Source organism: Paroedura picta, chromosome 7, assembly GCF_049243985.1.
Source record: "Paroedura picta isolate Pp20150507F chromosome 7, Ppicta_v3.0, whole genome shotgun sequence".
In the NCBI taxonomy this organism is placed as follows: domain Eukaryota; kingdom Metazoa; phylum Chordata; class Lepidosauria; order Squamata; family Gekkonidae; genus Paroedura; species Paroedura picta.
Window position 1 is genome coordinate 87739448 of NC_135375.1, and position 15645 is coordinate 87755092.

A 15645-nucleotide genomic window follows, 5' to 3' on the forward strand; every position below is an offset into this window, starting at 1 on the left:
GATCTAAAAGAACTAGCACAGCAGAGCCGCCTCAGTCAAGCTGGCGACGGAGGTCATCCAACAAGGAGACCAGCACCGTCTCTACCCCATGACCAGGGCCGAAGCCAGACTGGTAAGGATCGAGTGCCGAAGTATCTTCCAGGAACGCTAGGAGCTGGTCAACCGCAGCCCTTAGGCTGTGAGAGGATTTAGAAAGTTTGAAAAACCGGCTTTGTTAATGATTTGTACAACCATGCTCTATCAAACAAGGAATGATAAAATGTTTCTAACCCCCACCCCCAGGCAAGGCTCCCTGCTTGAATTGGGAAACACGTTTATTGTAATTTTACTCATTGGTAGGAGTTAACCTAGAACCCCGAGACAAGACTGTGCAATGGCTAGACAACCTTTTAATAATGATATTGACAAATGTCCTGCTGACAATTGAGATGTGTATACTATTAAACCAGAAAATGCTCTGCCATCATAGACATACTAGATCACATCTCAAGGGTGAACGAAAAGGGTAAAACGACAATTAAACTTGAACACGCAAAACCGTAATTTGGAGGATAGGGGATGGCTTCACAGGGCCGCACTGCAATCAATATTCGCTGGAAACATTACACATCCAGTTGGCAACTGTTTCTCTACATTGCTTCCACTCCTCTTGGTCAACTCAAGACGTGGTATGTACATATCCCAGACGCTGAACATGGTCTGCCAATGGCTACGGGAACGGAAGGGCACTCAGCAGCATGCCTCACTCAACTGATTCTCCCATGTTATGCAGCGTGATGCATACACATAGGATGCTGGACATGCAACGTTCACTGAAAGGCAGCCTGTTCTTCAGGCATTTCCAAGTACTGTGAAACCTGACTACAGAGGCATTCACGATGGACAGCACCCTGCCAATAGCTGCATTGAATAGCCTGTGTCGTTCTCTATCTTCTTCATGCATAAATCCAGACATCATCCACCTCCTCCGCACCAACACCAGCTGTGGCACGCCATAGCAGGAATGGTGACCCCAGCATGAAGTCTGACAGTAGTCCCCACCAGCCCTTCCTCCATCGCTGAACAGAGGTCTGACCCTGCAAGGACCTGCTCACACGACAAAGGGAAATCATCCTCAACCAGCATACCTCTGTGTGACGGAACAAGCCCCTGTGATCGATGGGCGAGAGAACTGTGAAAGTGACAGGCACAAGCGCACCTCCATCTGCACCTCCACCATTCCCAAGACACAGGTTTGGGAATTTTAGTATTTCGAGGGCCCCAACACAGTATGGGAAGCCTAGTTTAAGGAAGCCTTCTGTCATCTGGTGGAAGAAAAGAAAGAAGAGCGTTAATGCAAGGTTTGGCAGATGTGCATGCAGAAAGAAAAGATAGAGAAAAAACGTGGATGACATCAAAACAACATACAGTAATTTATAATCGAGAATTGATATGCAGAGGGGGGTTAAAGAAAGGCGGGGCGGGGAAACTTACCAAGTTCCCATTGTGGTGGCGACATGCAATCCTCGGAAAAAGATGGTCATCTATCGATTTGCAGACGCTCGTGATAGCATGGGCGATGGGCTCCCTGTGCTCCCAAAACAGCAATGAGATCCTGCTCATAGGATCGCCATGAGTGAGAAAGAATAGTCCATCTCCCGTCTCCTACCATGGAGAATGGGAGTGACACTTCACGCCGTTTTGCGAAAGTCGCCGGGCACCTCATTGCAAGCCGCTTCTGGTCGTGGCGTATCATGTTGTTGCCAGATCAGTGCACTGACATTCTGTTTGTAATTAATTTCCAACCGCAGCTTCCCATTAGGCATCGTTTCTTACACCTCCCTCTTGAAATAGATGGGACAGCATCAAATCAATTGGATCAGACCCAAATGCTGAGATGCAACTGGCAGCTCGTAGACTTCCCCAGTGGTCTCCCATACAAATAAACATAATTGTAAAAACAGACGTTTGTGACGAAAGACACGGGTGTAAAGTTTAAAGGAGGGGGAAATATACAGGGGAGAGGGGAGGATCGAACCAGCATGGAGAGCACCATACTCAGTGAGCCACCTGAGGATAACTTAAACATGCTGCATTCTTGATCCTCCTAAAGCGGCATGTAAATGCCAGACCTTTAAAAAAGGGGGGGAGGGAAATAAGTTTTTTGCGAGGAAAGACTGTTTTGTGGGGGAAATCAAGCAATGCAGAATAGGCCATCTTCTGCCAGAGCGTAAAAAAAATATTAAAAATCTTTTGCGACGGAAGACACGGGTATAAAGTTTAAAGGAGGGTGAAAAAATTACGGGGGGGGGGGGATCGAACCAGCAGACCTTAAGAAAAAAAAGGAAAATAATTATTTCGCGAGGGAAAATTCTGTTTTGAGAGCTTACATTGTTTGAGACATTATGGAAGTAGGAAAAGTATACTAATATAGTCATAAAAATGACATCTCCAAGCGCACTCTGGTGGGAAGTAGAGGACATAGCAGGCCAGTACATTGCCTAACCCCCCAAAAAAGTCTTGGGCTCCAACCTTGTGGTTCTTAACATTGCTCACAAGGCTCACAAAGAAGACCAAACGTGGCGACACGTCACTCAGATTCAAAATGGCAGCCATCGATTTTTACTTAAATGATGCAGATGACGAAAGTGAGTTAAAGCTGGTTCATTTTGGGAAAACTGTTTGTTGCAGATCACTCACTATGTCCGAGCCCAAATCGAACAGAGATCGTAAAGAATAAAAGCGGGAAAACCAAGCAATGCAGAATCGGCCCTGGTAACAGATTGAGATGGTTAAGATTCTGGTCAACAAGCAACAGCGGGCTTGTAAAATAGGTATTATTATTCCTATATTGCAAACAGGGGTTCTGAGTTTGCTAGCAGCTTGCCTCAAACAACCTAGCAGCAGATACAAGGTTTGAATCAGAGGTTCTTCTATCAGACCCCTTCTTGCTGGGAAGACAAAAAAAAAACCCTCAGCTTTTAAACTGCTGATGACTTGTTGGGATTATTCTTTCAAGCATCTCTGTCTCTCTACTGCAAACATACATGATTATTTCTACACAACTAAAATATTAAATCTACACACATGTCCCTTTTATTTACTCCAAATTAGGAATGATTTCTTATTCTGGAAGGAGATGTATAGTAATAGTATAGTATAGGCAGGTTTCATCAAATCTTAGCAGCTCTGTAGGATCAGTATTGGGATGGGAGTCAACCAAGGAAGATATTGCAGAGGAGGGAAATGGTAAACTTGTTTTTCATTTGCCTTGAAAGCTTTGTGCTGGGGTTCTCATAAATCGGCTGAAACTGGCAGCATTTGTGTGCATAATGTCTTTTGCCAACTGTAGTTTCTGCATGAGGTTTGGCACTGTTCTGGGCGCACCTACTACACAGGCAGGCAATCCGACTAATCATTGACATGGTTGGTAAATCCAACCACAAGAAAATTACCCGTTTGATTGACATACTCAAGGCTATTTTGGAATGCATCTGTTACTTCTTCAAATTCCTGGATACAGAAGTGCGTGAAAGCCAAGCATGAATAAACATCACACACACAAATGACTCATACAAGTGATCAGATTTTGTTTCACTAGTTCAGTCGGTTTTCTCAAAACTGTATTCCAAGAGAAAGTTGTGTTAATTTAAACAAAATCTGGCGTTCATGCAACATGACCAAAGTAACGCTACAGATCAGTGAAAGCTCTCTTTTGGGCCAAGTGTGTTGCAAGTCTAATTCAAAGTACATTTCACACACAGTACAGCTGGGTCCTATTATGCCTCTGGGCTATTGAGTTATAAAAGAGGCAATAAAATCTAGGGAGCAGCCTCAGTTTTCCAGAACAACTCAACAGAGGGAAGAGCCAACTGCAGAAAAAAGAAACAAATAACCACCTCTAATTTCACCACAATGGACGTCTGTATAACAAAAACATTTGGGAAAATGACAAAATAAATGACAGAATGAGCACCACAGAAACAATGAATAAGGGGGGAAATTAATTATCATTTATGGATTGAAATCAATAGAAGGCAACAAAAGGAGCATTAATTTCAGCATTTGTACAAAATACAAGGTGCTGGGTATCACTTGTTTTTATACTGACTGTAATATGTTTAATACATGCAGCAAAATGACTTAATGTGTCCATAAAGTGAAAAGAAAAAAACAGCCAACATGCTGGCACAGATGTGTAGCAAGTGCTTTGTTACAGATCTGTTAATCAGGGGTAGTCAACCTGTGGTCCTCCAGATGTCCATTGACTACAATTCCCATGAGCCCCTGCCAGAAAACACTGGGAGGGGCTCATGGGAATTGTAGTCCATGGACATCTGGAGGACCACAGGTTGACTACCCCCATGTTAAATAATTGCCATGGTATTAAAGGAGGTACAAAACAAAGACAGGCTACATAGTGTCAAGGACAACTGACTTCATAGAATCATAAAATCATAGAGTTGGAAGGGACCTCATGGGTCATCTAGGCCTGTTGGGAATGAGAGTCAGATGTCGCATGGAATTGTGAAGCTACTTTGGAACCTGGATTTTGAATTGACAATGTGAAAAATGAATGTAAGAAGAATATACTGATGAAGCTCTATTTGATTGAAACGATGAAATGCTTATACTTGAAATATTGAAAATCTTCTATCAGAATAAATCTAGGAATCAAACAGACAACTTCAGAATTTAATTAAGCTGCTTATTGTTCTCAGCTGTAGTTATATTTCTCTCTTATATAGTATTAAAGGAAGCATGTTCTAATTATAAAAAGCAACTACAAATGATTGAAATTCTCTTATAGCATAGGGTTGCCAAACTCCAAGTGGCACCTGGAGATATCTCGGTGTTATGATCACCCCCAAGAGAAAATGGCTGCCTGTGGATTCAGTGGCATTATATCCTGTTAAACTCCCTCCTGTCCCCAACCCCTGTCCTCCCAGGCTACACCCACAAAATCTCCATTTACTTCCCACCCCAGAGATGGCAACTCTGTTGTACCAGCGGAGATTAAAAAATCAATTATTAAACAGTCACAGCAGATTCAACGGTACAGTAACATCAATAACTTTCCTACTTACTTTGTCTGATTCCATAACTGAGATTTCTTACTTGCTACAACAGTGCCAGTACAGTCTTTTCTGTGCAAACACGTGCTCCTTTAGTTGTCTTCTATTATTTTCTAGGAATGATGTTGACAATGTTTGCCATTCAGTCGAGTCCGACTCTTGGCAATCCTATGGGCCATTTCGCACAGAGCTCAAAGTGGCTATTTGGTTGCTGTTTGCGAAATCGCTACTTTAACTAGCGAAATGTAACTAGCTGTGCCCGTAACGCACAGCTGCGGTTTTTGCGGAATTTAGCACTTTCACTTCTCGTCACTTTCGTAACCCACAGGCTTCCGGTCTCCGTCTTATCGCTACAAAGGAGGTCCCTTTTTAGCGCTTCTGGCCTCCCGTGCCCGTCAATCAAACTGCAGGCACACCTTTGACCTCGACCCTAAAGCCGGACTTGTCGGGGTTCCCTTTTTTAAAAAAAAAACCAGGAAACCCCGTAGCAACGCGTCATCGTCAAATCATTGGCGCCGTTGGAACGTGTTTTCTATTGTTTTCTATGAACCAGAGGTTGATGCATTGATATGTTTGATAGGTTAATCCCCGCCCACAGTACACGCCCACAGGTTACCTGCTTATATGCACCTAGGCAGACACGTGGTCGGCCTCACTCTTTGTTTGCGTAGCCTACTGCCCGCAGCACAGGTTAACGTTGCAATGGAGAGGATTATTTTTCAATTGTTGGCTCAGATGCTTTCGGTAGTCCAGCGTATCCATACCACCGTGCGGCATAGGAGGGCTGCTATCGAGGACTACCGAGAAGGTATTGCCGGAACGATGACCACCAGTAGAAGACGTTCTCTACGGGCAACCATGGCGGCAAAGAAGCACTGGCAAGCTCTGGCAGAGGTCCGGTTCCCCAGACAGTTTTGGGTGGACGAAAGATCCTCTGACTGGTGGGAAAATTTTGTGTGGTCTCGCTGGGATGATGACCACTGGATTGCCAACTTTAGAATGTCTAGGGGAACATTTTTTGAACTCGTGGAGGCTCTACGTGGCTGTATGGAAAGGCAAGTCACTGGCATGCGGCGCCCCGTTCCAGTGGAAAAAAGGGTGGCAGCCGCATTGTGGTACTTGGCCACCCCTCAGTACTTCCGGACAGTAGCCCAGCAATTCGGACTCGGAGTCACAACGGTTGGCGATATCCTTAAGGAGTTCTGCCTCGCCATGGAGGCGGAATTGTTCAGCAAAGTGGTGTGTCTCGGAGACCGCCTTGGAGCGGTGAGTGTCATTCTATGCCCTTTTCCCTTTAAATTTTTTTTTCTTGTTTGACAGGTGAGCAACGAATACGCGATGCACCCCACGCTAACATGCCATGGTTTTTTCCCCTTATTCCAGAGTATGGACGGGTTTGCCAGGCTTGGATTCCCGCATTGTTTTGCGGCCGTCGATGGAAGCCACATCCCTATCCGTGCACCCGGGGGAAGCATAAAGGAGTACGGGAACAGGAAGGACTTTTGTTCTGTTCTCCTGCAAGGAACTGTGGACTTCTCCGGACGGTTTATAGATGCCGAGGTGGGGTGGAGTGGCAGGAGGCATGATGCCCTTGTTTTCAGGGAATCTAACCTCAGGAAAGCCATGGACGAAGGGGTCTTTGTTCCAGGAAACCCCACCGCCACCATTGAGGGCGTGCGTGTGCCGGCGTTGGTGCTCGGGGACGGAGCCTACCCATTACGCCGCTGGCTCATGACTCCCTATAAGCGGCCAAGGACAGACGTGCAGAGCCACTACAACCTCAGTCACTCCCGGGCAAGGAATGTAGTGGAGCGTGCCTTTGGACGTTTGAAGTCACGGTTCCATTGCTTGATGTCACGACTCCATGTGCATATAGACAATGTGACTCCGTTGGTCATCGCATGTGTCATTCTGCACAACATCTGCGAGGACAAGGGACATAACATCCCCTTCCCTGTGGATGAACCTGATCCTGTAGTCCTTGAGGACACACAAGACATCCCTGAAGCAAGGAAAAAAAGGATCTATGCGGAGGGGTGCAAGGTTCGGGACGCTATAGCCACCCACCTCTACAGAAATAGGAGGCGTGTTTGATTGTTTTTTCTACTCGGTTGTAAAATAAAGGTTTCTGTTCTTTGTTTAACCTTGTCTTGTGAGGTTTGTCTATTTAGCCTGCCAAAAAACGGGGAATCTCTGGTCCAAAAGCACTTTGACAAAAGCACCCTTCATGCTAACTCCACGCTGAAGTTGACAAACACAGTACGGAAGCGCAGAACAGGGAAAGGTTGGGGAGGCGGGTAGCCAGGAAGTATTGGCGACCCCTGTCAAACTGGAGGATAAAACCACTGATGTTCCAAGGAATAATTTTATTGGTGGGCGGCTTTGATACATTTAAAATAGGGGTGGTCGATCGGAGCAACGCATGTTCGTTCCCTAACCGTTATTCCGAAGATGCCGAAGCCACGGAAGGGCTCCTTCTGGCAGCGCGCCGAGGCTGAGGCACTTCTGGAGCTGGTTCTCCATTCCAAAAGTGTTGGCCGCCTTATGGCCAGCACCCACTGCCACACCAAGGGTGCTTACCTGGTGTTGGCATCCAAGCTGAGGGAGAGGGGCTACGTCCGGACCTGGGAGCAGGTCCGGACGAAATTTAAGAGGGTGAAGCTGGACTTCCTAAACAGTCTAGAACAGTGGGGGGGGGGGTCCCGCAGCCAAGTGGGAGAACGGTCTTCCACGACCAGATGGTCAAGATATGGGAGAAGGCTGGGAAGCCCCCCTGGAGATGAGGAGGTATATGGGTGAGTGCTGCCCTCGTTATGTTTTACCCTTAAGCATGCATGGAATGTCTAGATGCCTCTTTCCCCTACTGTCTCCATGATATTCGAGAAAGTATTAAGATGCTGTCAACTCCCTCTGACTTAGCCCACCAGTACTGTCGAACCACTTTGGTAATGCGCTTTGGCTCTGATTGTGGTGTGGCCATCAGCTGTGTTTTATCTTTGGTTTGTGTGCTTTTACTTATGATTTCTCTTTTTCTTCGCCCAGCTACACAATCACAATCCAAACTTGCCAAATTACCTGAGCGTGAGGAAGGGGAGGAAGAGGGACCTTCCACCTCAGGACAGGCTGCAGGTGAGAGTTTTATTTCTTTGAGGGAGACCCATGTGTGTGTTCCCCCATGGAGCCATAAGGGAGCCTGCTGTGATGCTTCCATTTGAAGTGTGATTGAATTCTTTATTTGATTTCTATAGCAGAAACAATGGAGGCAAGGATGCGTGCCATGGAGGCCAGGGTGACATCCTTGGAGGGGCTAGTCGAGCAGCAGAGAAGGGACTGTGAGTACTTCACCTGTGCTTGGGTGTGGGTTGTGTGACTTTAGCCTACATATATGGCTTACCATTTGTTTTGAACCCATTTGCAGGGCAGGCAGAAGTGGCTGACCTAAAAGGGGAGATGGAGAGGCAGAGGCAGCAGAGGGAGGCGGAAGAACGTAGGTTATGTTCCCCACTGCCCAACTCTCCTCACACTGTGGCTAAGGCCACTAAAAAGTGTATCCATGTAAACTCCAGATTGGAAAATATGTGTGGCACTAATGTGTACTTGTTCTCCCTCCCCACAGTTAAGAAGAAGGACGACGAAGACTTGTTCCGCCGTAAAGTCAGGGGAACAATGGGACGATTGTGGAGAAGAGTGAGGGAGATGGCGGATGCCGGAGGGGAAGGGGCTGGTGAGGGGAGCAGTGGGACCTGAGTATTGTTTTCTGTGTGTGTTTTGGGGTGGGGGGTGGTGGTCCAAGTTACATTCCCTAATTTTTTATCCCTGTTAAATATATACATTTGTTAAAAAAAAGTTGGCTTTCCTGGAGGGTGGGGGTGGTGGTGGGGGGTGCAAGTTACATTCCCTAATTTTTTCCCCCTGTTGAACTGTTTTCGAAAATAAAATGTTGTTGCAAATTTTCTGAAAAAGACTCCAGTGTGACTCCTTACACTCGTACACCTTTCACCCCACACTCCTAAAACGCCTTTAACTGACACCCCTCCAACCTCCAACCCACACAACAGTACCAGAATAGACACAATCACTAGAGAGGCCGCTTTCGGCCTTCCTGATTCTACAGTAGGGTACACAGAGACAGAGTCAAAAATATAAACTTTAACAAACAACAGCAAACACAGATAAAGTTAAATAGACAAACTGGCCCAAACTAGGAGGGGGAGAACTTGTCCGCGGGTTTTATTATTCTCTTCCCGAGAACAGTCCTCCTTCTAGTTTGGGTGGAGGCATTCTGAGACGGGGTCGGTGGGGTGGGTGCTGGAGGTGGTGGTGTAGGTGTGGGTGGGGGACGTTTACAGTGATCTGAGGAGGGTTGGCCGTCTCCATTACCACGACCGCCCTCTCCATCAGTCTCCTTATCAGTCTCACCTCCTCCACGCTTTCGCGTAGGGATTGGTTTGACTCCCTAAGGATTGCCCGCAATTTTTTCCCCTCCTGGGCCATGAGGGCGAGCATTGCTTGGTCTGCGGCCGCGGCACGCCTTGACTCCTCCTGGCAGTGCTCAAGGATCCTCTCTCCAACGCTTGTCAAGATGGAGACGCGCCTCAGCCTGCCGCGTTCCCTCGCAAGCCTCTCCTCTGCTTGGAGAGCACCTCTAGGTCGTGAGCTGGCTGGACCCAGGGCTGGTTCATCATCATCCGAAAGGACCTCTGTTGGCAAAAAATGAGAAACAGAACTGTTAGTACCATCGAGACAGTCAAAACCCACCCTGGTGCACATGGTGGCCTTTTCTGGTTACATATTGTTAAACCAAGACTCTAAACAATGCCCGGGGAGCACATGGTTAGTGTTTGTTCGCCCATGGTGGGCTTTTTCCTTTGCCTACTTTCACAGCAAGACTCACAACAATGAAAAGGGAGCACACGGTTAGTGGCTTGCGACATTGTCCTGCAGCTATGGCTCGAAAGGAACAGTTCATGCACGCTCACCATCTTGAATCTGTATCCACCTGCGCTGGGCAGGAGGTCCAGCCACCCCATGCTCCTCCTCCTCCTGTGTCCCGGGTATGAAATCTGCGAAGAAGAAAAAAAACAGATCTAGGACCAAAGTGTTGCAAAGCAAGCTTCTAAGCCTAAAGCAGCAACGTAGAGGCACTCTCTTCTGTCTCTTAGCAGTGCTGCTGCCCTGCACAAACAGAAAAGCACAAAGCAGTTAAAACGCCCCCCCCTTATTGTAACTGATACTTACCAATGTTTGTTGATGCCCCAGAATCACTGTCCTCGTCCACCGCTGCTGGAGACTCGAGGGGCCCCGTCCCTGGCATCTGTGTCTCTGTGGACAAGAGCAGAAAATAGTGAAAAAGGAGCAAGCATACAACCTGAACCACACAGCAAGCTCCCAAAGTAGTGGCTAAAGCACTGCAGAAGGCCTATGGCTGAGGCATGCTGCAAAACTTTTGGGGTTGTTGGTTAAACATAACCGTTTTAAAAAGCCACCACAGCAAGCAGTCCACAAACATCCTACCATCTTATGCGTTGCAACGAACACACGAGAAAACGATTCCCAAACGTCAGAACACACATTTGCTCAAAATTAAATATAAAATTAAAATAAAAGTGCTTACCGGAGGCAAGGGGCGTCTGCTGCGGAATTTCTTCTGGCTCCCCAGGAACGATGGCAAGCAGGTCCAGCGTCACCATGTCCGCGCCGCGTTGCTGGACCGGGGGTGGAGGCCGGACGGTGGACGAGGTGCCCTCTCCGGGATCCTCCTCAGCGGGTGGTTCCTCCACTGGGGCAGCCGGCTTCCGAACCACCTTCAGGCTCCTCCCGACGCGCTTTGGCCTGCCGGCTCCGTCCCCGTCGCCGTACAGTGGACGCTGCTCCTTGAAGTACGGGCAGGTCACTTTAGCGTTGCCGGAACCCTTATTGTGGTTCACGGCCCGCATGTACTCCGCCCGCATGGTTTTTGTTTTTGACCGGCATTCAAGGCCGGTCCTGTGGTGGCCCAGGGCACGCATCCTAATGGCCACTTGCTCAAACACCTCCCGATTCCTATGTGAGGATTGGAAGGCGTCCTGGATTTTCTCTTCTGAAAAAATCGCGATCAGGTCCCTGATCTCTGCGTCCCTCCATGTTGGCCCTCTGCCGGTTGCCTGGACGGACGACGACTGTGAAGAAGATTCCATGCTGCCTTCGCGAGTAGCTGAGCAAAAGGGAGGTGCTAGGTGCAACGGATCATATACCTTCCCGCACACAAAGACAAAGGGACTAGCCGGCTCCTGATTGGTGGTGGGTAGTAGGGGACACGCACATTGGCCACATGAGGTCACATGTCACGTTCAAAACTCCTCGCGCGGGAACAGGATCTGCCCCTAATGGCCAGATTGGCGCCCTTGTTGTTTGACTTCTCGCATGCGCTGATTCGTCTACACACGAGAAGAGCAGTTTGTACATGCAGCGGGAGCCATTTTACTGAAATGTCCGCCAGTACAAAAACGCATGCCGGTGTTCAACCGAGAGCAAGTGCAGCGGTACTCGACAGTTCCCCAATAATATTCACCAGCCAAAGCATAAATCAATGACATGTTACTGGCGAACGTTCGTTGGCACGCTCAGAGGAAAGTTTTTTAAAATGAACGGTGGACGGCGACTCCGCTTGCCGGAGGTCTAGCCGCCGATGGGAGGGGTTGTCCACGCCCAAGCACAACCACGCACCCGGAACCACACAAAGACCCACTACACATAAACCGCCCCTCATGATATCACCTCAAATCATTTCTATTGAACCCCTCTAAGCTAAACAGGAGACTGCGAGCGGCGAACGTTCGTTGGCACGCCCAGAGGAAAGTTTTTTAAAATGCTCCCTGTACGTTGACTCCGCTAGTACTGGCCGAAGGTAGACGGGGTTTTAAGCTTTGGGCAAATTTTGGGAACGTGACGGTGTGTGCTACTGTGCTTTTGAAATACTCTTGTGGTGTCCGGGCAGAATTTCCGAAAGTGATCGTGCTAGAAAGCCAGTCGCTGTCTCGTTGCCTCGTTGATCTGTGCTCGGTCCGAGAAAAAAAAAATGGCGAACAGTTCGCCGGAAGCTTGGAGGAAAGGCTCGGGAGGAGGGACTTTGAAGAACCCGCAACAATGGTAACGCACAGGTCTTTAGCGCTATTGTTGCAGATTGGTTGCAGGAGTGTATCGCTATCCGGAGGGTGAATCCACTTTTCTGGATTCCCCTAAAAGCGCTACAACGAAGCGCTTTTTGCGGGTCGGTTTCAGGAGTGTTGCAGATTGTCTACGACGTCGTGCGTTATGCCAAATTAGTAGCGTTTTCAATTAGTAACCATTGTGCTATTTTGAAGCCGTGCGAAATGGCCCTATGGCTCAGCTGTGATCACAATTTTTGATCTGCTGTCGTAACAATTGAGTCCAGAGGCATCACTGGACTCAAACTTTGTTCAGTGGAGGTGTACTTTCCTCCTTCCATTTTAGATAACTTTGTTGAGGCCTCATTGTGAATCCAATAGGGGAGCAAACCTTTGAACCCAGATTTTAATGCTGATCTGTTGGCCACTCAGGTTTTGGAAAAGTTATGGCATTTAGCAGTATGCATTGGCATTTGCAGGAGAAATTTCCCTGGTCTTATATTCTTGACTAGGGGCAAAGCCCATTGCATTCAAGAATACAACGGGCACTAGATGTGTGTGGGGGTGTGTGGAAGAACTCTGCAGATGGCATCCCCCTTCGCCCAAGACCTCGAAAGGCAGCTGTTAGAGAGGCACTTCCCTGGCTGAGGCCGTGACCAGGTAAGCTCAGTTGTCTAGGGGTGAGGCGCCTTCCTGGGGAGCTCCAAGGCCCAGGGGCTGGAGGGCCTCAGGCAGGGAACTCACCGGCAAGGGCAGCTCTCATGCAGCAGGGATTTGCAGCCTCCAAGGGAAGTGGAAGGAAGAGGTGGACAGATAAGCAAGCCAGTTGGAGGAGGAGGCACTCAGGGGCAGGACAGCCCCCCTGCTCCAAGCCCTTACCAAAAATATTGTGTGGAATAGATGATGATATTAGCCATTCAGTCAGCTAATATCCTATGGCATAACTGCCACTATGATTTCTGACCTTGCACCACTTCTTTTAGTTGCGTAATATTCTGGCCAGTGTCTGCTTTGATCCTATCTAACCACAGTGTTCTTTGTTGGCCTGGTTTCCTTTTTCCACTGACCAATCCGAGCATAATTGCTTTCTCCAATGCATTAAATAACATGATAGCCAAGGTAAGTAATCCAGTGTTTCATGATTTTGCCTACCAGTGAAGGGGGAGTCATGTGGGACGGTGCGTCGGCGTTTGGGGGGGGTGGGAAGGAGCGGCGGAGAGGGAGATTTTGGGGGGGTCCGTGGGGTAGGAAGAGCGGTGGGGTATTGGGTGGGTTGGTGGCGGGTCGCGGGGGCCAGTTGTTTACATGGGTGGGCCCATCGTGGAGGGGCGCAAGGTGGCCCTCCCCGTGCGGCAGGGCCAGCGGCTGTCGGGCGCAGGACTCCGGCGCTCCTGGCGTGGTCAGGGGAAGGCGCACTGGGAGGCGAGGGAATCCTTCCCAGCTCCCCGGACAAGTTGGGAGGCTCTGCAGCTGGGAAGAAGCAGGGTCGACGCGGCGGCCCTGCTCCTTCCCCCGCAGCGAGGCGCAGAGTCCAGGACAGGGGAAGCAGGCAATGGGGAGGCGCGCTACTTGGGTCCCGAGTGAGTGACACTCGGAGGGGTGAATCAGGAGCCGCTAACGGCGCCCGCCCCTTTCTCCTCCCAACTTGCCCTTAGGACTTTATCAATACCGTGGAGCAGTTATAGATGACTAGGTGTATATTTTCATTTATATAATTATTTCTTGCCTCCTGTCTAGAGGGTTTTGTTTCTCACACACACATACCGCCAGCCCACATTCACATTACAGAAAGCCACACAAGCCCACCTCCTTCTGCTAATTGTGCCGATACAGTATCTTGTCTATTCTGGCTAAGCATCTTTTCCAGTATACACAACACAAGAGCCAAGTTTTTGGAAAAGAGTAAGTTTTTCGAGGAAAATCTGTTTGATTCACAGTAGCTAGTTACTGGGGGGGGGAATTCAAGGGGAGAAATATCAACCAGGGCAACTGGTCCGCACAGAATGATTTTAAGAGTGGAACAGAGAGTCTGACTTCCCTCTCAGCTTTATTCTTACAATCAACCAACACAATGAGAAAATCAGAATAAAGCAGTTGCTTCTCTTACCTCCATTGTTCAGCGCTGGTAATTCTGCCTCTTTGAGCTCAAAGTCACTGAGTTTAGGGAAGCCTTCAAAGTGATTCTTCAAAACCCAAAATTCTGTCTGCACCATCTTCCAAAATCTGAATAATTATAGAGCATTATCCAATGTTATAAACTGATCAGAAAGTGCAGAACTTATGATTTTTTGAGGGGTGTGTCTGTGTGTGTGTGGGGGGGGGGGTCACCTATGCCAGAAGAAAATTTGCTTGCCAGTGCAGACAAAAGTTTAAAAAAGTAAAAAAAAAAAAAAAGGAACCCTCCACAATCAAAGGTTAAATGCTCTTCATAGACATTTTCAAGATTTTACAAGGTTTGAATAAGTAGTCCTATTCATGAGAAACTCCTTTGAAGAGACTAATATCAAGACAATTGCATTAAAGATCAAGTACTTGTTTTCAGTGATGCACTGCATCATTGGGAAAGAAGACTGCAATACTACTGTGCAATCTGCAATTAGTACATAGGATTTCTGCTGCTAATTTCAAGTTAATGGATAAAGCAAAATACCCAGAACTCAGAACAGTTGCTCTGCACATTTCTCAGTTCTACTTTTTAAATTCAATTTGAAATATTTATACATCCACTTTTCTCCCGAACATCCCTTTAGTTTTGTGAATCTGAATTTTCCACGATGATAAAGTATTTCTATTTAATTTTTTCGGTGAACTCAGGGCAGGTAACATCGAATTAAAAAAAAACAATGCAAGTAATACATATATAACAAATTGACAGTTAAAGTGGGTTAAAAAAAACCCAGTAAAATTATACTAAAACCTCATATTTTACAATTATACTTCTGAGAGATTTGTTGATGTTAGTCTGTGAGCAGTTTGGTGGGTTTTCAAACAGGGAAGCTATCATTTTCATGATGTCATTCCTGGCCTCAGCCTTGGGCCCAGTGGAACAGCTCTGGCTGCCACTCTGCTCCACATAATATATTTCTGGTAAGGCCTTGGAGGAGTGTGTCTCTTGGCTTAAGCTCTGTAAACTCTCCCCCCTAGCAGTTGCTTGGGAAGAGAGTTCAGAGGCTGTGGATAAGAGTGGGGGGGGGGGCTACCAAAGATGTCCCTAGACTTCCACCCCCAGCTTGCTGTTCTGGGAGGCTTCTAGCTTACCCATCTTCCAGTCTATGCAGTGTGACTACTGCAAGATGGGAACCCTGAGCTGTAATTCCAGAGGATCCCCCCCCCCCGGAGGCTGGCATCCCTACCTCCCAAAAATGCCAGCAGTGAGTGACAGTTTGGCCTCTAGGACAGCCCTTGGTCTCCAAGCTGTGTAGGCTTGAGCGGTGATTCCAGAACTCCAGGCTGTGCTTGGAGCC

At 47.8% G+C, this 15645-nt stretch overlaps 2 protein-coding genes and 1 long non-coding RNA gene across 5 annotated transcripts in view; 1 reads left to right on the top strand and 2 right to left on the bottom strand.

Moving 5' to 3' along the window:
• PTGR1 (prostaglandin reductase 1) overlaps positions 1–15645 on the bottom strand; it is a 51823-nt gene that overhangs the window by 19830 nt on the left and 16348 nt on the right. For all 3 annotated transcript variants that reach the window (XM_077345290.1, XM_077345289.1, XM_077345288.1), the window contains exon 2: positions 14289–14404. In XM_077345290.1, the coding sequence (XP_077201405.1) occupies positions 14289–14394 (106 nt within the window). In that variant the 5' untranslated portion in view covers positions 14395–14404. The remainder of the gene's footprint in view (positions 1–14288; positions 14405–15645) is intronic.
• LOC143841848 (uncharacterized) lies at positions 8110–8538 on the top strand. The gene is made up of 3 exons (XR_013232894.1): positions 8110–8183; positions 8303–8386; positions 8473–8538. It is a non-coding gene; the product is annotated as an uncharacterized LOC143841848 (long non-coding RNA).
• LOC143841847 (uncharacterized) lies at positions 8909–11437 on the bottom strand. Its single transcript, XM_077346431.1, has 4 exons — positions 10669–11437; positions 10293–10376; positions 10034–10117; positions 8909–9754 (listed from the first exon to the last, which is right to left on the bottom strand). The coding sequence occupies exons 1-4, from the start codon at positions 11228–11230 to the stop codon at positions 9288–9290; spliced, it is 1197 nt and encodes a 398-aa protein (XP_077202546.1). The 5' UTR covers positions 11231–11437; the 3' UTR covers positions 8909–9287.

What these genes read in the sequence shown, in the direction of transcription:
- LOC143841847 (XM_077346431.1), bottom strand. Translation starts at nt 11,230, where the DNA reads ATGGAATCTTCTTCACAGTCGTCGTCCGTCCAGGCAACCGGCAGAGGG. An exon ending in GCAGACGCCCCTTGCCTCCG is followed by an intron (nt 10,377 to 10,668) that starts GTAAGCACTTTT and finishes TCTTGTCCACAG; the next exon opens with AGACACAGATGCCAGGGACG. An exon ending in TGGGGCATCAACAAACATTG is followed by an intron (nt 10,118 to 10,292) that starts GTAAGTATCAGT and finishes TCTTCTTCGCAG; the next exon opens with ATTTCATACCCGGGACACAG.